Raw genomic sequence first — 22211 nt, forward strand, 5'->3', positions numbered from 1 at the left:
TGAGTCAAACTGAACATTTACACGGCCTGAGAGATGGGTCCATCATTGGAGGCAAGCCGAATGGTCTGGGTGGGCTAAGGAGAGGCAGGAAGTCAAGGCCATTGCCTATCATGTTAGGGCCTGTGGACTGAGCCCCCGTGGCAGGCAGCGGTGCACAGCTCAACAAGGCTTTTCAAAGAGGTATTCAAGATCCGGGGCACGCAGTCTCTGCTCTTTGTTTTTGTTTTTAGCGAAGTCTCTGAGCATCGTCATGACTTCGTTTTCAAAGATTTCTGGGGCTGGTTTTGCTTCTGCAAGAGAAAGATAGACAGAAAGAATGTCAGTCAATACTCAGGCACAAGGACCTTGAAACCTGAAACTCTAGCCTTGGCAAAGAACCAGTAGATACACAGACCGTCTCCATCCTCCCTCTAAGTATACACGGCAGCCTCCACCGGGAGCCGGCAAACTACTGCAGCCCGTATTCGTAACCAGTCCTATCGGAACAGCCGCTCCCATCTGTTGACACACTGTCCGTGGCTGTTGTGGCACTACCACGGCAGGGTTGAGTAGCCGCAACAGAGACCGTATGGCCACAAGACAAAAAGTATTCACCGTCTGGTCTTTTAGGGACAAGTTTGCCGACCCCTGGACCGTCCCAGCTCAGCCGCACCGTTTTGCTCTGCACTTGGTATTCTCTGGTTTTCTGGGTGTTGTGTTTCCCCTTCCAGCCTATGGACTTCCCGAGGCAAAAATCCTCAGTTGTACATGACAAACTAGTAGCTCTACTGACTTAAGCAAAAAGGAATGCATTGCAAGGCTACGCACGCAAAATGGACACAAACCCGGAGAACCAGACTTGAATGGACAGACAACGGAACAGCATCGAGGGCAGAAACACAAGAGCGTCATCTTGGGAGCACACGAGGGAATCCCAGTAAGCACCTTCACCTCCAACCTCTCTCTCCAACTTGAGACACTCACCCAAGGTTCAAATTACAAGCAAAGCCTCCCGCTGGGAAAGCTTGGGTAATAACGTGCTGGAGAATGACCCTCCTATCAAGACCACAATGCTGGGAGAGAGAATTCCTCACAACAACGCCCGATTCCCCCTCACTCAGCACAGAGCCCGGCATCCAATGGACCTGGCATCTGTTTTCTGTGGCGATGAAAATAAAGTCCAGGAGATTCAGGCTTCCCCCAAAGACAGTGAAAGTTCAAGAGAACACTGCGCTCATCCTGACAACAAAAGCCAGATAAAATACAAAGAGCACGACTTTCTGTGAAGTGGTCAGAGAACGGAGGTCACGGGGCAACCAAGTAGAATAAAATGTAAGGGAAGAGAAGCCCCTCAAAGGAGAAACTCCACATGGGCACCTGCTCGCCCGAGACAGGTGTGGGAAGAAGAGACATTGGATACCCCATGAACAGGTAAGAAGAGTTTGGCTACAATTTTGAACAAACTGCTCCGAGCCAGGTGTGGGCCACAGACACCAGGGGAGTTCACACCCTGCAGGCTGTTGTCAACAGACCTCCAGAATGCGCTCCTGACAAAGACTAGGTTCAGAGCAGGAAGCTGGAGAATGCCTCCTTCAGTGAGGCAGGCCAGGAGGAGGGGAGCGGCCAACAGTGCAAAAAAAGCATAAAGCCCAGCCCAACCCTTCTCCTCTCAAGAATAAAAGCCTTAAGAGACTGAGGCTAGGTCTCCAAATCCAGTCTCCTACAGGGGTAAAAAGGGAAAAGGAAAAAAATTCTATTCCTGTGGGACAGGCAGAGCCAGAGAAAGTCCACCCCTGGGAGCCCAGGGCCACAGGGACTGAATGTGAACCAGGATAATGCCCTCCCAACTTTCCTTGCCCCAAGGGAGGGAAGCACCAAGTGGGCGCAACAGGAATCTACGGTTGGGGAAGGACACAGCATGGAGAGATCCCTTTTGAGGCACAGAAATACAAGGAAGACACAACGCTGAGAATAGAAGGGGAACACTGAGATATGCCTCTGGAAACTCAGCCCCTACTCTAAGGACATGGTAGCAACAGAGGCTCGTGGTGCAGTGAAGGGAACCAAAGCAGTAACAGAACTTAAGGGTACCTGGATGGTTCAGTCGGTTAAGCGTCAGACTCTTGATCTCAGCTCAGGTCTTGATCTCAGGGTTGTGAGTTCAAGCCCTGCACTGGGCTCCACGCTTGACGTGGAGCCTATTTAAAAAACCAAAACCAAAACAGAATCTAAGGGAGCTTTACTCCTAACTAGACTGATTTGATCCCCATCTAATAGCCTAGTGGAAGTGTGCCCATTTCTAGGCATATATAAATACTATCTACTTTAGTCTTTAGTGTTTTCCGCATAATGTCCAACATTCTATCGAAAATTATGATACACATGCACACAAAAGAGGAAAAACACAACACACTGTGAAGGGACAAAGCAATCAACAGAAAAACACTCATGGATGACCCAGATTTTAGAACTATTAGGAAATTTCAAGTAACTAATATGTTAAAGGCTCTAGTAGAAAAAGTAGACAAAATGTAGGAACAGATAAGCAACTTCAGCAGAGAGTTAGAAACCGTAAAAGTTAAACGTTAATGTTAAAAATAAAAATACAGTAGCAAAAAAGCAGATTGACCTCAACAAGCTCATCAAGAGATTCAACATTTGGGGAACTAGAAGACAGATCAATCAATATTACCCAATAAAAATTCCTCAAACTGATACATAAAAAGAAAAAGAGTTGGGGTGCCTGGCTGGCTCAGTGGGAAGAACAAGCGACTCTTGATCTCTGTGGTGTGAGTTCAAGCCCCATGTCGGTGTAGGGATTACTTAAATATTTTAAAAAGAAAAAAAAAGAAAACAAGGAAAAAAAGAGTTAAAGACACAAAACAGAATCCAAAAGCTGTGGGGTAATATTAAATGGAGTAATGGGATCCAACATTCCCAGAGAACCCAAGCAGAAAAATCCCAAAAACAAACATCAAGACACATCGTGTCCAAGCAGCTAACAACCAAAGATGAAACGCTGAAAACATTCAGAAACAAATGACACACTGCATACAAAGGAATAAAGAAAGACACAGCAGACGTCTTGTCAGAAACCATGCAAACCAGAAAACAGTACCCAGAATTTGAAGTCAATGCTATGATGAAGGTAATCAAAACAAACCCAAACCCAGCTCAACTCCTGACCAGACCGACTCAACCCTGCACACTAACAGCCTGGCAAATGAAATGCGCCCCTGCAAAGTACTGAAAGAAAATACCGTGAACCTATAATTCTATACCCAGTGAAAGAAAGTATCCCTTAAAAATGACAAAAGCAGAGAAAATTCATAATAGTAGACCTGCACTGCAAGAAATATTAAAGGAAGTTCTTTCGGCAGAAGGAATATGATATCATATAGAAACATGGATCTACGCAAAGAAATGAAGATCTCCAGAGATAACACAAAGGTAAATATAAAATATATGTGACACGCTGTGTTACATATTGTTGTCATATACACAACACATATAAGAGTTATAATTATCTACACACAAATGTAAAATATAATGTACTCTTTTCCTTGTTTTAAACTGCTCTAAAGATAACTGTCTAAAGTGAAGCAGGAGAAATGTAGTGTAGACTTACAGGGTAAGTAGAAGTAAAAAGTATGTCAAGAGCATCACAAAAGATGGGAGGGAGGATTTGGGAGCATATTACTGTGAAGTTCTTACATCATACACAATTCAGTATAAGATTACTTGAAGAGACCCTGTGATTAAGGATGTAGGTTGTAAACCCCACGGCAATCACTAGAAAAATTATAACGAGAGGTATAAATAATAAACCAACACTAGAGGTCGTATGAAATTTAAAATGCTAAAAAACAAACAAACATGGAAATAGAGGGGGAAAGGAAAAAGAACAGATGGAAAAACAGGAAACAAAGACGGCAGATTTTAATTCAACCACATTGCCCCTTAATGATACATAACACACCAGTGGAAAGACAGAGACCATAAGATTGAATGAAAAAGAGACGACATATGCTATCTATAGGAAGCTCAAACTAAACATAAAGGCAAAGATATGGGGCACCTGGCTGACTCAGTTGGTAGAGCATGCGACTCTTGGATCTCAGGTTTGTGAGTCTGAGCCCCACTCTGGGTGTAGAGACTACTTAAATAAATTAATTTAAAAAATACATATAAAGACAAATACAGGTTCAAAGGAAAAGAATGGTGTGGGAGTCAGACTTCTAAGTTGGCCCTCAGTATTTCCCACTCCCCTGGTGTACAGGGCCTGCATAATCTTCAGGATTGTGGGCACAATGGTCTTCACTATCGTGATCAGGCTGTATACGCAGCACGGCTAACCTCAGGACAGGAAAATTATCTAGGTGGTTCTAACATAATCACATGTGGTTTTTTTCGTGCTCTCTTGAAAATGAATAAACTTAAAAAAAAACAGAAAGAGCCATTATATAATGGTAAAAGAATCAATTCATCAATACAATAATCCTAAATATGTTTTCACACACCACAGAGCTACAAAATACATAAAGGAAAAACTGAGAGAATTGAAAGGAGTAACAGACAAATCCACAATTACAACTGGAGATTCTGACACTCTTCTCTGATTAGTTGACAGGATATGTACAGAGAAAACCAGTCAGAATACGAGGACATGAAGAATAGTATCAACCAAGCTGACCTAGTTGACATTTACAGCACACTTCACCCGCAGGTGCAAAAGACCTGTTATGTTCAAATAAGTGCACGTGAAACATTTATCAAGTATCATGATCACAGTTCAGGCCATAAAACAAATTTCAAGAAACTTAACCAAAACTATACAACATACGTTCTGTGGTCACAATGGAATCAATAACAGAGAAATATCTGGAAACTTCTAAATAACTCACGGATCAAAGAGGAAGTCAGAAAGGAAATTAGAAAATAATCTGAACTGAATGCAAATGAAAACATTAACATATCCAAAGTGGCAACATGCAGCTAAAGCAGTGCTTAGAGGGAAATTCACAGCATTAAATGTGTATAGTAGAAAAGGTGTCTCAAATCATTGAGCTCAACCTCCCCCTTAAAAAACTAAAAAAATAAGAGCAAATTAAGCCGAACACAAGCAGAAAAAAGGAAATAATGAGCAGCAATCAATGGAATTAGAAAAAGAAAAATAGAGAAAATCAATGAAATCAAACGCTGGTTCTCTGAAAAAATAAATAAAATTGATAAACTTTTAGCCAGACTGATCAAGAAAAAAAGAAAAACCCATAAATCATCAAAAATAAAGGAGGGACCTCACTACGGCTCTTCAGACATTCAAAGAGAAAGGGAATACTACCACAACTTAGATTTAACAGCTTATGATAATGGGCACTTATTAAACACACACAAACTAACAAATCTCGTCCAAGAAGAAACAGGTAACAGGAATTGTTCCACAGCTAGTAAAAAATAAAACATCAGACTTCACAGTTAAAAACTTCCAACGGGGAAAAGCTCAGATCCAGATGGCTTCCCTAGCACATTCTACCAAACATTTAAGGAGAAATAATACCAATTCTATATACGCTTCCAGGAAATGACAAAGGAGAACACTTCACAACTCATTTTATGAAGACAGCACGACCCCGATCAAAACCAGATGACGTTACAAGATAACTACCCGCCAAAACCCTCATGAAGACAGATACAAAGATCTTCAAAATATTAGCAAATCAAATACCCATCAAGCCCAGGTGGGGTTTAGCACGGTAATGCAAGGTTGGTTCAATATCTAAAAACCAAGCAGTCAAAAATTCATCAGATCAATAAACTAAAGGGAAAAAAATCATATGACCAAAAAATGATCATTTCTACAGAAATGCCTAGAAAGCACCTGACAAAATTCAGTATCTATGGAAAAACACTCAATATACTAGAACCAGAAGGAAATTTTCTCAATCTGATAAAAGGAATTTACAACTAACCTACAGCTAACTTATTTATTTATTTATTTATTTATTTTTAGTTTTTTTTTTTTTTAATGTTCATTTTTCAGAGCACACACACACGCATGCACACACAAGCGGGGGGAGGGCAGAGAAAGAGGAGGACAGAGGATGTGAAGCGGGCTCTGTGCTAACAGCAGAGAGCCTGATGCGGGGCTCAAACTCACGAGCAGTGAGATCACGACCTGAGCCGAAGTCGGACACTTCACTGACTGAGCCACCCAGGCGCCCAGCTAACGTTATATTTAATGGTGAAAGACTGAATACTTCCCCCCAACAGTGGGAACAGTGGGAACAAAGCAAGGATGCCTGCTCTCACTGCTGCTATTCAGCATATGAGACATCCCAGATAGTTCAATAAAGCAAATTAAAGATATAAAGGGGGTATAATACACACTGGAAAAGAAGAAAAAAAAACATCTCTCTTCACAAATGACACAACTGTCTACATGGAAAATCCCGAAGAATCTACAAAATAGCTTCTAGAACTGAGTGAGCTTAGCAAGGTCACAGGATACAAAAATCAATTATACTCTGACATTCCACCAACAATGGGAGATTGGAAGCTTTTCTTAAAGTACCATTTATAACAGCGCCAAAATACATGAACTACCTAGGTATAAATCCAGCAAAAGATGTCCAAAATAACGCTGAAAACTCCACCACACGGATTGTAGCAGTCAGACTTTAGGATGTCCCCCACTGAGGTCCCCCTCTTGGTATCAAGCCCTTGTGTGATCCCCACCCCCACCCTGCGCTGGACTGAACTCTTTAATTCTAACCAACAGAACGTGGTGAGGATAACAGAATGTCATTTCTGGGATTATGTTACAAAACACTGAGACTTCCGTCATACTAGCGGACTCCTCTTGTCGCCTTCTCAGCTGGCAGGCTCCAAAGAAGCAAGCTGCCAAGTGGGAGAGGCGCTGGTGACAACGAACAGAAGGCAGCCTCCAGGCAACAGCCAGCAAGGAACTCAGGCCTGCAGGTGGGGAACCTGTGAGGCACTTCATTCTGCCAACAGCAGAGAGAACTTGAAGCAGCTCCTTCCCTAGCTGAGCCTCCATATGAGACTCCCGAACCCAGGCTGACACCTTGACTGTAACCTCGTGACAGAATAAGGCCCAGGACCCAGCTAAGCCATGCCTGGATTCCAGACCCACAGCAACGATGAGATAATAAAGGTGGGTTTGTTTTAAATCAGTAAGTTTTGGGGTAATCTGTTATGCAACAATAGAGAACATGCTGATTAAAGAAGTCAAAGGCCTAAATAAATGGAAATACAGCATGTTCATAGATCAGACGATTCTAAATTGCTAAAAAAAATTTTTCCAAATTGATCTGTTGATTTAACACAACTCCAATCAAAATCCAAGTAGGATTTTTTTTGTTTTTTTAGAGAAACTGAACAGGTGATTCTAAACCTATACAATTCCTAGAAGAAAACAGCAAAAATCTTTGTGACTTTGAATCAGGCAGAGTTCTTAGATACAGTATCAAACGCACAATCCACTAAATCACCCAATAAAACATGGTACATCACCAAAATTAAAAACTGCTCTTTGCGGGGCTCCTGGTTGGCTCAGTGCGTGAAGCCTCCAACTTCAGCTTGGGTCATGATCTCACGGGTCACGAGTTTGAGCCCCAAGTTGGTCTCTGTGCTGACAGCTCAGAGCCTGGAGCCTGCTTCAGATTCTGTGACTCTCTCTCTCTCTCTCTGTCCTTCCCCCACTCACACTGTCTCTCTCTCTCTTTATCAAACATAAATAAACATTAAAAAAAAAAAACCTGCTCTTTGAAAAATAATGTTAAGAAAATGAAAAGACAAGCCATGGACAAATAAAAAGAAATCTGTAAGACACATCATCTGATAAAGGACTTGAATCCAACATACAGAACACTCAAAACTCAATTAGAAAACAAGCCCAATTAAGAAAAAAAACAAAGGTGGGGTAAGATTTGAAGAGACATTATCAGCAAAGATATAGGAATGGCAAATAAACACTGAAAAAAGAGCCTCAATATCCTTACTGATCAGAGCCATGTCGATTCACTACAGTGAAATACCACTGCATACTCCTTACTTAGAGTGGCTAAAAACAAGAACAAAACCCTGATAATAGCAAGTGCTGGTAAGGATGTGGAACTTCACACCCAGTCCCTGGCAATCACCGGTCTGTTTTATGCCCCTACACTTTTGCCTTTCCCAGAATATCATACAAATGGAATCAAACAGTTTGTATGGCCAGTCTTCGATCCTGGCCCCTTTCACTTGCACAGGAGTCGGCAAACTACGGCCTGTGAGCTAAGGATGACTTTTAAATGGTTGAGGAAAAAAGTTATTTCATGACACGTGAAAATTATATGAAATCCAAGGTTCAGTGCCTGTCAATAATTTTATTATATCACGGTCACACTCAATTGTTTACCTATCGTCCGTGACAGTTTGTGTGCTCTAAGGGCAGGAGGTGAGTATCACGCCAGAGACTATATGGTCGGCAAAGCCTAAAATATTTACTACCTGTCCCATTATAGAAAAAGTTTGTCATAAACATACACTTACAACAGGACTCATTAACCCTTCTCCTGGGTATCTACCCAAGAAAAACTAAAACCTACTTCCACAAAAAGCTATATGCATTTACAGTGGCTTTATTCATAATCACCTAAAACTGGAAATACCATGATATCCCTCTACTGGTCAATGGACAAACTGTGGTATGCCCACACGATACAACTTTACTCAACGACACTAAAAGACCAGAGCGTAAAGAGTTTACACCTTGTGGGTTTTCCAATGGCTACATAAACCTCTAGACTGTACCATCACACTCTAGAGGTTCCACACACGTGGAACCTACAGAATGGTGTCTATTTTATGACTCAGGTATTGAGTGGAAACATAATAACCAAAGACCCAGAGTGTGACAGAAACGACACGATGTCCCCTAATACCCGTTCTCTCATTTTTCCTTGATAATAAAGGAACTCCCAAGTCACCTAGACACATAGACTATAGTATTTTCTCATTATGATGAGATGTAGCCATGTGACTAAACTGTGGCTAATGGAAAGTAAGCAGAAGCGCGGTGCGGAATTTCCCAAGAAGGATCCAGAAAGAATCGGGTGTGTGCTTCTATACGTCGACTCCTGGCTGGAACATGGAAGGGACAGATGGAGCCTCAGGGAACTTTAAGTAACAAAAGCATTTTGCACTTGTTTTGCAAAACCGTTTCTTCACTCTGAAGAATGTGAAGAGTGTTTGGGTTGAGTGTCCATTACGTGAATGAACGGCAAAAAAATTTGCCTAGGCTACAATTCCAGACGCAAATCACCACAAGCCATCCTATTTCCCATATCATGCTGTTTGTTTATCATGCCCAGTACCTGTGGCCCAGTAGTAAATATCCCAGTCGTTACTGGGCTCATTAATCAGACGATCATACAGGTTCAGCTGTTTCTCTGTCATGTGGTGCAGATATTCTTTAGCAAAGAGGCTAAAAACGAGAAAGAGAGAGAAGGAAGCTGAAAAGGCGGTCTCCAGTACGAGACAAGTGATGCCAAGACTCGTATTTCCCTACCTAAGCAGAATACAGTTTTCCAACATTCCCCTCTTTCTGCTCTCATAGAGCAGCCGGGCTCTTTTGGTTTCTATGGATTCATCAGTTCGCTCCTGCCACGGAGGTAAAGGGATTTCGATCATGTCTTTTTGGGAATCTGTTGGGCTGTCACCTCTGTAGAAACGGCTGAATGATGTCGTGCTGAGCGAGGGTGACACTAGGTGGCGCCTTGGCAGAGCAAGCATCTGAAATAAAGCACAAACATCTTTATAATAACTACCGTCACTGTCATTCCCTCAACACTTCCTAAGTACTAAGCTCATTCAATCTCCTTTAGTCCTTAAGAAGTTATGTTGATACTGTTCCCACTTTATAGCTTAGGAAGCTGAGGCTAGAAGAGGTTAAATAATTACCAAGTCACCCACAGAGTGACTGCAGTTAGGACTAGAACACGGCCCTAACTGCACATGTGTTCTTAACTGGTACCTTTCCAGAAATTCTCCAGCAGAAGTATCTTCTCCTTCCTTTGCATTCCCTTAAAGTTCTTATGGTGTTGTATATATTTTAGTTACTTGCCTGTGTTAGAGTCTGAGTATACAGTGATGGCATGGTTCCTAATCCCCAGAAGACTCCCAATCTAGAGAAGGGTAAAACCTATCAAGATGCAACGAGAAGGCAGTGATGCCAGCAAGATGGTGGAACAGGAAGCCCCCACTCCCCTCCTCCCACGGAGACAGCAACTCTACAATACATGGACCGATTCCCTTTATGAGAAATCCAGAAACCAGGTAAGAAGCTCCTGAAATAAGAAGTCAGAAAATCCTTCCAATAGAGAATTTATATGCACCAGCCTAGAGAAGATATATCCACACAAAAATGTTTGAGAGGCTCCCAGAATCTTTAGCCAGGCTGACCGCTGAAGGTCTTTCCTTGTACAAAGCCAATCTAAAAAGACTGGGAGAGCAGACTGTTTTTTTGAAAGCCTGGATTCAACATAAATTTGCAAGGGACACGAAGAAACAGGAAAAAACATGGCCCAATCAAAGAAACAAAATAAATCTGTAGAAGCCAACCCTTAAGAAACAGAGGCGTATGAATTACCTGACACAGAATTCAAAACAACTGTCATCAAGATGTTCAATTTGCTCTGGAAGACAGTGAATGAATGGAATTACGATATAAACAGAGACAAATATTAAAAAGAACCAAACAGAAATTTTGGAGCTAAAGAATACAATAACCAAATGAAAACAAATTCGCTATGGGGGTTAACTAGCAGACTTGATCAAGCAGAAGAAAGAATCAGTAAACTTAAAGGCAGGTGATTTGAAATTTCCCAATCAGAGAAAGAAAAAAAAAAAGAATGCAAAAGAGTGAAATATGCCTAAGGGACTTATGGGACATCATCAAGCAAACCAACACAAATATTATGGGGTCCCAGAAGGAGAAAAGAGACAGAAAGCTTATATAAAGAAATGGCCAGGGGTGGCTGGCTGGCTCGGTCGGTGGGAGCATGTGACTATTGATCTTGGGATTGTGAGTTTGAGCCCCACATCGGGTGTACAGCTTACCAAAAAAAAGAAATTAATACAAAGAGATGACCAGAGGGGCGCCTGGGTGGCTCAGTCGGTTGAGCGTCCGACTTCGGCTCAGGTCACGATCTCACGGTTCGTGAGTTCGAGCCCCACGTCAGGCTCTGTGCTGACAGCTCAGAGCCTGGAGCCTGCTTCAGATTCTGTGTCTCCGTCTCTCTCTGCCCCATCCCCACTCATGCTCTGTCTCTCTCTGTCTTAAAAATAAATAAAACATTAAAAAAAATTAAAAAAAAAAAAGAAATGGCCAGAAACTTGCCAAATTTGGGGAAGTTTGGACATCCAAATTTAAGAAGCCCAAAGGACCCAAAGGACAATAGAAAACAATACAAAAGCATATGAAAGCATAAAGATCACTGGTAAAGATAAATATATGACAAATACAGAATACTGTAATATTGTAAGTGATAGGTATTAAGATCACTGGTAAAGATGAATATATGACAAATACAGAATACTGTAATATTGTAAGTGATAGGTAAATCACTTTTAATGCTAGTACAGAAGTTAAAAGAGAAAAACATCAAAAAATAACAAAATATACTAATAGGTACTCAATATAAAAATATGCAGTCGCGACATCAAAAACATAAAGCGGGAGGAGTAAAAGAGTAGTTTTTTTGCAATGACAGTAGAGTTAAATTGCTATCATCTTAAAATAGATTATGCTTTATGTAAGCCCAATGGTAACCAAAAAGAAAATACCCATAGAAGATACATACAGAAAATGAGAAAAGGATTAACGCCGGTCTCTACAAACAAAACAAAACAATGAAACACAAAGGATAATAACAAGAGAGGAAAAAAAGGGACACAAAAGCTACAAGATGGATAGAAAACAAAATGGCAATAGTAAGTTCTTCTCGATCAGTAATTAGGATAGAAAATAAAATGGCAATAGTAAGTTCTTCTCGATCAGTAATTAGGATAGAAAATAAAATGGCAATAGTAAGTTCTTCTCGATCAGTAATTACACATAAATGAACTAAACTCTCCAAACAAAACACTAGAGTGGCTAGATGGATTAAAAAACAGGGTTCAGAGGCGCCTGGGTGGCTCAGTCGGTCAAGTGTCCGACTTCGGCTCAGGTCATGATCTCCGGGCTCATCTGAGCCCCTCGTTGGGCTCTGTGCTGACAGCTCGGGGCCTGGAGCCTGCTTTGGATTCTATGTCTCCCTCGCTCTCTGCCCCTCCCCCACTCATGCTCTGTCTCTGTCAAAAATAAATAAACATTGGGGCGCCTGGGTGGCTCAGTCAGTTAAGCGGCTGACTTCGGCTCAGGTCATGATCTCTCAGTCCGTGGGTTCGAGCCCCGCATCGGGCTCTGTGCTGACTGACCGCTCAGAGCCTGGAGCCTGTTTCAGATTCTGTGTCTCCCTCTCTCTGACCCTCCCCTGTTCATGCTCTGTCTCTCTCTGTCTCAAAAATAAATAAACACTAAAACAAAATTAAAAAAAAAATAAACATTAAAAAAAATTAAAAACTCAAAACAAAACAGGATCCAACTATAAGCTGTTACAAAAGACTCCTTTTAGATGTAAGACTACACAGGCTGAAAAGCGAAAGGATGAAAAAAAAGATAACCCGTGCAAATGGTAACCAAAGAGCAAAGATGGCACTACTCATGTCAACCAAAATAGGCTTTGGGTCAAAAACTGTCACAAGAGATAAGGAACATTATTATAGAATGATAAAAGGATCAATGCACCAGGAATATGTAACAATCATAAACATACATGCAGCCAACATCAAAGCACCCAAACACGCGAAGCAAACATTGACAGAACTGAAGAAAGAAACAGCAAAACAATAAAAATAGATTTCAGTACTCCACATTCAATGGATATCTATCATTGGATAGATATCAATGGATATCTATCAATGGATAGAACATCTGGACAGACGATCAATAAGTAAACAGAAGACCTTAACAACACTATAGATCAAGTGGACCAAAACGGACACATACAGAACATTCCAGCAGAACACAATCTTTGCAAGCACACTGGGAATATTCTCCAAGACAGATCACCTTAGGTTGCAAAACAAGTCTTACCAAATTAAAAAAGGTTAACATTACACAAAGTATCTTTTCTGACCACAATGAACTAAAACTGGAGATCCACAGCAGAAGGAAAACTGGAAAATTCACAAATATGTGAAAATGAACACACTCTAGGTCATGAATAAACCAATAGTTCTAACGGGTCAAAGAAGGAATCAAAAGGGGAATTCCAAAACATCCTGAGACCAGAGAAAACACAACATACAAAAACTTATGAGGTGCAATAAAAAAGTAGAGAGAAGTTTACAGTCTGAAATGCCTGCATTAAAAAAGAAAAAAAAATCTACGATGTGAAATCCTAACATGTATTAGACACGTAAGAACAGAGACTCAAGAACAGAGAGAAGCGGCGCACAGAGGCGGTGCAGCCAGCTCCACCTGGGGAACAGGTGAAATCTGAATCGGGTCTCGCACGAGTCAGGCACACAGTGGGCTCAGAAAAGAGTGGATGTGACCTGAATCTCCTATGTTTCAAGACGGATCTCTCCTTGGGTCTGCCCTTGCCCTGGGCTATCAGGCAGCTGGACGCTCCTCGCAGTCTCCATGACTGCGTTGGAAGACGAGACTCAGTCCCCACTACGGCCTGCCCAGGACCCTAAAACCTCCACTCTCCTCACCCGTGCCAGACCCGGGAACATGGTGGCCACCGCCATCCTTCCCGACCCTCACCGGAAGCCTGTGGCCCAGGCACTTCCGGACGCCTGAACTGTGGACTTCGGCTCTGAGGACCTGAGCCGGAAGATGAGTCCCTGCGTATGGCGGAAGTGGCTGTGCGTGTGACGCCAGCGGCGGGGGGGGGCGGGACCTGGGACCCAGAGCGGTTCGCGCGCTTCGGGCCTAGTCCGGACTCGCCGCCGCCGCCGCCATATTCCCGGTAACGGGGGCGCGCGGCCGGGGGCCGGCTGGGCCGGAAGAGGGCTCGGGGCCAGCGCTGAAACTGGGAGGGGGTCGGTTGAGTTTGGAGCAGCCGGAGTCGGCGGGCGGAGGGAGGCGCGGGCCTTTGAGGGAGGAGGCCGAGGGCGCCGGGCCGAGTCTGTGGGGAGGGAGCGGGGCGGGCCTAGCCGGGGGCGAGGACTGGGCCTGGGTGGGGAGCGAAGGCGGCTGGAGCTCCGCGACCCGCAGGGACGCAAGCCGGGGCCGCTCTGGGGCCTAGGCAGGTGCGGCGGGCTGGGGCAGCGGGCTTCGCCGCGGTCGTTCTTCGCAGCGCCGTCCCAGGGCCCCTAGGAGCAGAGGCCTGGACTTTCCCGTCGCGCCGCGGGCAGCTGCGGCGCAACTCGGGTCGGGCCCGAGGGTGATGGGCAGCGAGCCCCGCGAGCCCCGGCGGCCTGGGAGAGCGAGGGGCGGCGCGAGGCCGGGGGCGGGGCGGAGCGGGTGGGACCGAGCTTGGGCTGCCGGGATGCTGCGTCTCTGGAGACGGGAGGTTGGCAACCATTGCTCTCCTCCCAGCCCGGGACCCTCACGCCTTCTAACTCTTGCCTCTTCCAGGATACCGCAGTGGCATCTTTCTTACTTGGTCGGTTCTCCGGGCTCGCGATCTTCCTTCCGGAGCCATGTCAGAAGGAGTGGACTTGATTGATATATATGCTGACGAGGAGTTCAATCAGGTGAGGGGTCATCGGGAGCATTGGCTTGTCCTGGATCAGCCGAGGAATCACTTTCCCCAAACTTGCGGTGGTTCCAGGCTATGGCAGTCTTTGCTAGGCCTGAACATCCCTCTGTAGGGTCTAAAATGTTTCCTGTATCAGAGACTTTCGAGACTTCTGACCGTTCCGCTTTATGTCAATTTTAAGCCTCCAGGCTTAATTTTACAAGCTTTGATTTAAGAGCAAATAAAAATCAGGTTTAATAGAATGGGGATCAACCTGTGGAACTTGCTCCCCCAGGAGGCCAGAGTTGGGTGCCAGTCTGCCCAGAGACTGAGCGCACTTAAAAATCAGAATTATGTTTGCTGTAGTATTCGTGAAGACAGTGTTCATACCCGTTCCTTTGTGACTCTTTCAAACGGCAGCTGGAGAAATGTAGTCTCCTCCTCCATGAGGCAGTGCAAAAGCACACTATAAAAGATACTTGAACAATTAGTCGCAGCTCCATTCTGACTGTTCTGGGTTTTACTTCTTCCTGTAAGTAGTTTGACTCCAGTCTTCAGCGGTGCGTAGGCATTTTGGTGTAATAAATTTTATTTTATTGATGAGTCTCATTGTTTTGAGGGAAAACCAGTTAAAAAGCATGCATAGACCTGTGGATTTGTTGATCTCTTTATGTTACGTCGAGGAACATTACATGGTGATTTCCCTTGAAACAGTGATATATTGAGGTCAAGCTCAAGAATGTTCTGAAGTCTCTTTTTATTCTATTTTTTTGATAAATTCTACCAAACATTCATTCATTTATTTATTTAGAGGGCGTGCTAGTGGAGGAGAGGGGCAGAGGGAGGGAGAGAGTGTGAGAGAGAGAGAGAGAGAATCTTAAGCAGGCTCCACATTCAGCGCAGAGCCTGAAGTGGGACTTGATCCCATGACCGTGGGATCATGACCTGAGCCAAAATCAGGAGTCAGTCACTCAACCAACTGAGCCACCCAGGCACCTCTCAAAGTCTCTTTTTAAAACTTAGTAGTATCTTGCCTGGATTGTTTTCAGGACCATTTTACTTGAGTAAACTTGTTCTTTCATTGGTGTCTTTCAATGCATACACACAAGAACCTGGAAAGAGGGTAAAAAGAAGAGACTAGGGAAGGAGACTGCCCTGGTTGGACCCTGACTTTTATACAAGGCAACAGAAGAGGTTCTGTACACTTGGCAAAAGTTTGCGTTAAAAAAAAAAAAAAAAAATTAACACGTTATGCCATTTTAACATGGAGACGTTAAAAATACAAAACTAGAGAGAATAGTATAATGATCTTGTACCCATCGTACAGCTTCATCAGTTATACTTTTTAATAGTCATTTTCCCACGTCTCCTCAGGTATACTGGAGTCATCTACATGTTGATCTAAATACATGAAAAAATTTTTAAGCTCAAACAAGTCAAATAATTATGGATGAATAGAAAGGTTCAGTATATCAGTTTAGTTACAACCATTGTTTTCCTGAGTTTTCCATATTACTTTGAATCAGACCTTTACTATTCTTTACAAGTTATGGGTGGTTTTCATTTTTTTGTTTTGTTTTTAGTACATGATAGGAAGGATAGTTATTAATAAAAACCCTTTTTCCCCCCTTAATTTTCTTCTCTATAGGTAGATAACCATGCTGCTGAATCACTTTGAGAAATGAGCAGAACAGGATAGGTCTAGTCACATTTGGTCTTAGAAAATGGAATTTCAGAATTTCTTAAGCAGTATAACTTACAGGGTATAGTCAAGGCACAGACCTTATCCAGTGGTCGCTGCCGTGTCTTTGGCCTCAACAATTTGTTCTCCTGTGTTTTTAGTTAAAAAAAACCTGGGGCGCCTGGGTGGCTCGGTCGGTTGAGCGTCCGACTTCAGCTCAGGTCATGATCTCACGGTTCAGGGGTTCGAGCCCCGTGTCAGGCTCTGTGCTGACCGCTCAGAGCCTGGAGCCTGTTTCAGACTCTGTGTCTCCCTCTCTCTGACCCTCCCCCGTTCATGCTCTGTCTCTCTCTGTCTCAAAAATAAATAAACGTTTAAAAAAAAAAAAAAAGACTTGTTTATGGGTGTAAGGCCAAAGATGGTGTGTGGAATCTAGTAGACGTTTGTATCAAATAGACAATAATTAATGCTTGGCAAGTTGGAAGAAGTACAGATTTTGAATATCATGTCCATTTATGGAAGGTCCAGGGAGGAGTGCTCCTCTCATGAGTAAATTTTTGGTAAAGCCGGTTTTAGTGTAATTGGGAGGCTGCTAAAGAAATGATTAAGGTTTTGTTTGGCAAGCATTGTAAAAAGCAAGGTTAGACTGAAGACAGCCAGTACAGATTGTGTTTTAGAATGTTTTAAGAATATTACGGATTCATCCCAAGCTCAAGAACCCATGCTCAAGAACCTTGTCACATGGTACTCTGGTCCCCAGGCAAAATGAACAGTTTCTAGATGGAACCCTGTGGTGCTGACTCCCTGATCCCCTGTAGCGTGCTATAAAAGCCTCTTTTTGCCGAACTGCTTTACTCCTGTCACATCGGGAGTCTTGAAATTCACAGCTGCTCTCTTGGGCTGGGAGGTACTCTGGAAAAGTGAGTGAGAGCTGCCGCTTTGCTGAGTGTTTCTCTCTGTTCCTTGTGCTAAGCAAGGTGCTTTGCACACTACCCAGTTCTCTTTGCTATTTCCATCAAGTATTTATTGAGCAATTTCTGTTTGCTAGGCACTGTGTCAAGACCAGTGAGGGAATGGGGAACAAATGGATCCCTGTGTTCAAAAGACGTTCCATTCCTGGCGGTTGAGGGCAGTGGATAGTGGCAAGGAAGGCAGGCATGAGGTGAGGACTGGAGACAGTCGTCATAAAGCCAAAAACTTTGAGCTTTAGTTACAATTAAAAGGAACATTGAGTAGGTTGCTTTGAGAAAAATAAATGCTAACCTTTCTTCTCTCAGATATCAGGAAAAGGGGGTTGGAGGGTAGAAACATGGAACATACAGGTGGAGAGGTTCTTCCTTAAATTCAGAATCATGCAAGTTGTTTTTTATCTAAAGAGCTTCTTGAGACCGTCACAGTTCTTCCTATACGATTAAACACAAAATTCTTCCTGATGTAATCAGTTTCGAATACAAATACATACTTTTTAATCTCCCTGGAACTAAACCTTTGGCATCAGTGCACATAAAACATTGTATTTTTCCCTTAATTTGTAGAATTAGATTTTGCTTTAACCTAATTCAACACTGAGTAAATCGCCAGCTTCTTTGGTAATCAGAAAAACTCCAAGGCCTTATCTGTTTTTCTCTTACCAGCTCAAGAACTTAAAATGAATTGGTGTTGCTAGTAGACTTAAATTCAAACACAACTTGATACGTTGTTTCTTCAGCAGACTCCTCCACAGGCCTGCTCTGTGCATCAGAACAGTTCCCAGGTTCTATGGCCCAGAGAAACCATTTGAATCTTGTGACAGTTTTGGATTCATTGAATCCTTTTGTGCTTCTTAAAGTGGTAAGGTAATCATGTACAAGGTTTTTCAGGATTTGAGTCTTACCGTGTTCTCTAAGGGTCCCTAAAAGAGTAGATTGTTTGCCTAGGCTTGCGGTACGGGAGGTTTCCTGGTCACGTGTGTGATCTCTGAGCTGGCCCAAATCTGCACGCTAGTTCACTACCCAAGTATCAGTGGTGATTTTTGTATTACAACTTTTAGATTCGCATCTCTGAATCACAGTGCCGAAGGAATCCTAATTTGGTTCCACTGAGTATCCAAGATGGTGTGTTTCTTTATTCCCTTTAAGTTCCATTTCAAAATCGTCGATTTAAATTTAAGAAGTGGGGTGCTTGGGTGGCTCAGTCCGTTAAGCTCCCAACTTTGACTCAGGTCATGATCTCACGGTTCATGAGTTGGGGTCCCACGTCAGGCTCTCTGCTGTGAGAGTGGAGCCCACTTCGAATCCTCTGCCCCCCTCTCTCTGCCCCTCCCCTGTACACACTCTCTCTCTCTCCTTCTCAAAAATAAAGAAACACTCAGTAAATAAAGAAGTGAATTTTAAAAGCGCCCTGGTGTGGACTATTGCTCTCTAAGGATTAGAACGTTGAAGAGGCTCAAGCGGTTTCCATCTTCTTCCTTTGAACCACAAGGGCGTATCACCATACTTAGTACAGGAATAAGGAAATAAATGATTTTGTCTAGAGTTGCAATTCCTGAGACATAATAGCTGTGAAGTATTTTACGCACATTGTGTTTGTCAAGTTTTTAGCCCTTCGCTGTACTCCCCTTATTATCCCCCCTGTGCTCTCCAGTGTTAGCTTCTCTTCCTGTTCTTTACATACTCTTTATGGAAGATCCTTATTTATAAATTGACTATCTAGAACAGTCTTTTTGTGCTTATCTATCTCATTAATTCCTTTTCTTACTTACAAGTCGCCTCCAAAAAGGTCTGTCTTGGGGTGCCTCAGTTAAGCATCCAACTCTTGGTTTCAGCTCAGGTCATGATCTCACAGTTCATGAGATCGAGCCCAGAGCCCAGCTCTGTCAGCGCAGAGCCTGCTTAATTCTCTCTCTCTCTCTCTCTCTCTCTCTCTCTCTACCCCTCTCCCGCTCGCGTGTGCTCTCTCTCTCTCAAAATGAATAAACTTTAATTTTTTTTTCAGTATTCTTTATTTTTGAGAGGCAGAGAGAGAGCGCATGTTGGGGAGGGGCAGAGAGAGAGGGAGAGACAGAATCGGAAGCAGGCTCCAGGCTCTGAGCTGTCAGCACAGAGCCCGATGCGGGGCCCGAACTCACGAACCGTGAGATCATGACCTGAGCCAAAGCCAGATGCTCAACCGACTGAGCCATCCAGGCGCCCCTGAATAAATAAACTTAAAAAAAAATAAAAAGGTTATTATCTTTTGCCATCCTATTTCTGATGTTTTAGCAAGTGTATACACTCCTCTTACAGGGGTTTTTAGGGTATTTGTAATATTTGGAATTATTTACATGCCTCAGGGAGTGGAACCCTTTCCCCTTCACTACCAGAATAGGCCGGTAATGCTATTTTTGTGTGCACGTTCTTCCATTGTTCTTCAGATGAACTGAGGAACTAGAAAATTGTTTCCAGAAGTTTGTGATGGTATATAGGTCTAGGAATGAATCTGGTAGTGAGTCTCGTCTCTAGTCTCATTTTAGAATCTGCAGTTGTGATGGAATTGAACAGAGAAAGTTACTGGAACTTCCTATCCTGAGTTACATCATAGGAAGTGCTGTCCTTCAGAGAACTAGACAAGTTACCTAACGTAGGTTCTTCTTTGTTTCCTTTTTAAAAACACAGCAATGACATGATGAGCTGTAGTTCCCCTCAAACACTTTGAACTTCTGTCTGTCATGTTGGCAGCAGCATCTTTAGCATGGTCGGGATGTTTTCGAACGTTCTCTGAGAAAACACTGATCCTTAAAAAGAGCTCTCTGAGATAACATTGCAAAATCTGAAACGTTGAGGTCACTTGGCAGTAGTTCTTGTGGTTTTAGGATTGGGGGTATATAGTGTTAACTTAGGCTGCTGTAACAAAATACCAAACACTTAGTGCTTATAAACAACAGAAATGTATCTCCCTGTTCTGGAAACTGGAAGACTAAAATCAGGTTTGGATCTGGTGAGGGCCCTCTTCTGGGTGCAGAATGCCAGCAGGCTGAGCAGGGATACAAAGCAGGGATGCTTTCTCTTGGCTTTTATATGGGTACTAATCCTTTTCACGAGGGTTCCCCCTCAAAACCTCATTTAATTTCGGTTATCTCCCAAAGGCCCCTCCTCCTAATACCATCACACCGGGGAAGAGGGTTTCAGCGTATGCACTTTGGAGGGGCCACGGGCATTCAGTCCGTAACAGCAATATATCACATACACACAAAGTACATTTCACGTGTCTTTCAGAGTACGTGTCCACATTGTAAATGCTAACCGTGACACAGTTTGTGACATGGGTGCTTGGCCTGTTTTCTGCCCTTCTGTTTTAGAGAACTTCACTGTTTTTGTGTATCATTGAATGTCTTTGGTGTTCCTCCCAAAAGTCTCTCATATAAGTGTCATAGTAATGTATTGGATATGCATTGTCATTTGAGAAATAGTAAGGGAAAATCTCCCAGAGTTATTCCTCTCCCCACCCCCCTTTTTTTTAATGTTTCTTTGGTGGTTAGTAGAAAGACGGGATTGTGGGCTGACTGAGTTTCAGAGCCTCTCTAAATCATTTGTGTAAATGTAAAAGTTTAAACCAGTAACTCCCAATTCTTTCTTGCGTTCTAGTTTCCGCCTTCATATGCTTTTTCCTTCTAAATGAATGTACTGTCTTTCTGATTAAATAGAGTAGTAAGTTTTGTGTAACTCTTGATCGTGGAAGCAGCATGAGATGGTGGAAGTAAGTTTTCATTGCTGTGTCTTCGATGTGGCCTTTAAAAGCTCCCCTCTTTGGTAGCCGTAGCAGGTGCATCTTTATGCATTCTTAGTTTGCTTGTTTAATCACCGTGACTTTTTGGTTCTCACAGCTGGCTGAAGCTGGACACGTCGCAGACTACTAACAGGGTCTTAGAAGAAAAGCCTACAGAAGCATAATTCAATGAAATGGTTTTAAGTGAAATATTATTCTTAAAAGGAAATTATTCTTCCTAGTTTCCTAAAGTAGGACAAAGAAGTTTTACATGTTGTTTTATGAAGCATTTGACCGTGGATTCTAAGTGAACTAGAATGAAATAGAACGAACCCAGTGGAAGGTCTGCAAACCCACCTTTGTCAACCCCTCATCTCTTAGGACCCGGAGTTCAACAATACAGATCAGATTGACCTGTATGATGACGTGTTGACAGCCACCTCACAGCCCTCAGATGACAGAAGCAGCAGCACTGAGCCACCTCCCCCTGTTCGCCAGGAGCCGTCTCCCAAGCCCAATAACAAGAGCCCTGCAATCCTGTACACGTACAGTGGCCTGCGTAATAGGCGAGCTGCTGTCTATGTGGGCAGCTTCTCCTGGGTGAGCATGGGGAACCAAAAAGGCCCCTGGGTAGGCTGGAGGGAGAGCACTGGGAGGTGATGGCATTTTCAAAAACCACTGTTGCACTGTTTTGTGCTCTGATGGGGTTGGATTTCTTTTTCCTGGGATCAGGTTGGATTGATCTCTGAAAGAGAACTATCCTGAGGACGTACTGGTGCCGAAGAAAGCAATGATTAAGTGGGTAGTTGCTTTTTCTGCCATCTTGTTAATGCCCCTGACCCTGGGGCTTTATGTCCAGTAGGGTCATCTGTGGGATGAGATTTCAGAATGAGCACCTTGAACTCTTGGTGGTCATTAGACGGTCCTTTGATAACGATGGGTGACAGGGATCAAAGACCTTGATAGTTCTAGTATACTTGGGGTAGGTAGGTGGTGATTGTGGTTCTGCAAAAGTTCTTGTATAACATGTTTTG

At 43.2% G+C, this 22211-nt stretch overlaps 2 protein-coding genes across 4 annotated transcripts in view; one reads left to right on the top strand and one right to left on the bottom strand.

Moving 5' to 3' along the window:
* Window positions 1-13968, bottom strand: SDHAF2 (succinate dehydrogenase complex assembly factor 2). Its single transcript, XM_049645076.1, has 4 exons — window positions 13804-13968; window positions 9551-9774; window positions 9357-9466; window positions 1-290 (listed from the first exon to the last, which is right to left on the bottom strand). The coding sequence occupies exons 1-4, from the start codon at window positions 13837-13839 to the stop codon at window positions 160-162; spliced, it is 501 nt and encodes a 166-aa protein (XP_049501033.1). The 5' UTR covers window positions 13840-13968; the 3' UTR covers window positions 1-159.
* Window positions 13966-22211, top strand: part of CPSF7 (cleavage and polyadenylation specific factor 7) — a 23507-nt gene continuing 15261 nt past the window's right edge. For 2 of the 3 annotated variants that reach the window (XM_049645055.1, XM_049645067.1), the window contains exons 1-3: window positions 13966-14060; window positions 14672-14790; window positions 21559-21777. In XM_049645055.1, coding sequence (XP_049501012.1) covers window positions 14737-14790; window positions 21559-21777 — 273 coding nt within the window. In that variant the 5' untranslated portion in view covers window positions 13966-14060; window positions 14672-14736. Of the gene's footprint in view, window positions 14134-14671; window positions 14791-21558; window positions 21778-22211 lie in introns of all 3 variants that reach the window. The other variant, XM_049645058.1, reaches the window with a different exon arrangement.

This window comes from Panthera uncia, chromosome D1 (genome assembly GCF_023721935.1).
Source record: "Panthera uncia isolate 11264 chromosome D1, Puncia_PCG_1.0, whole genome shotgun sequence".
NCBI classification, from domain to species: domain Eukaryota; kingdom Metazoa; phylum Chordata; class Mammalia; order Carnivora; family Felidae; genus Panthera; species Panthera uncia.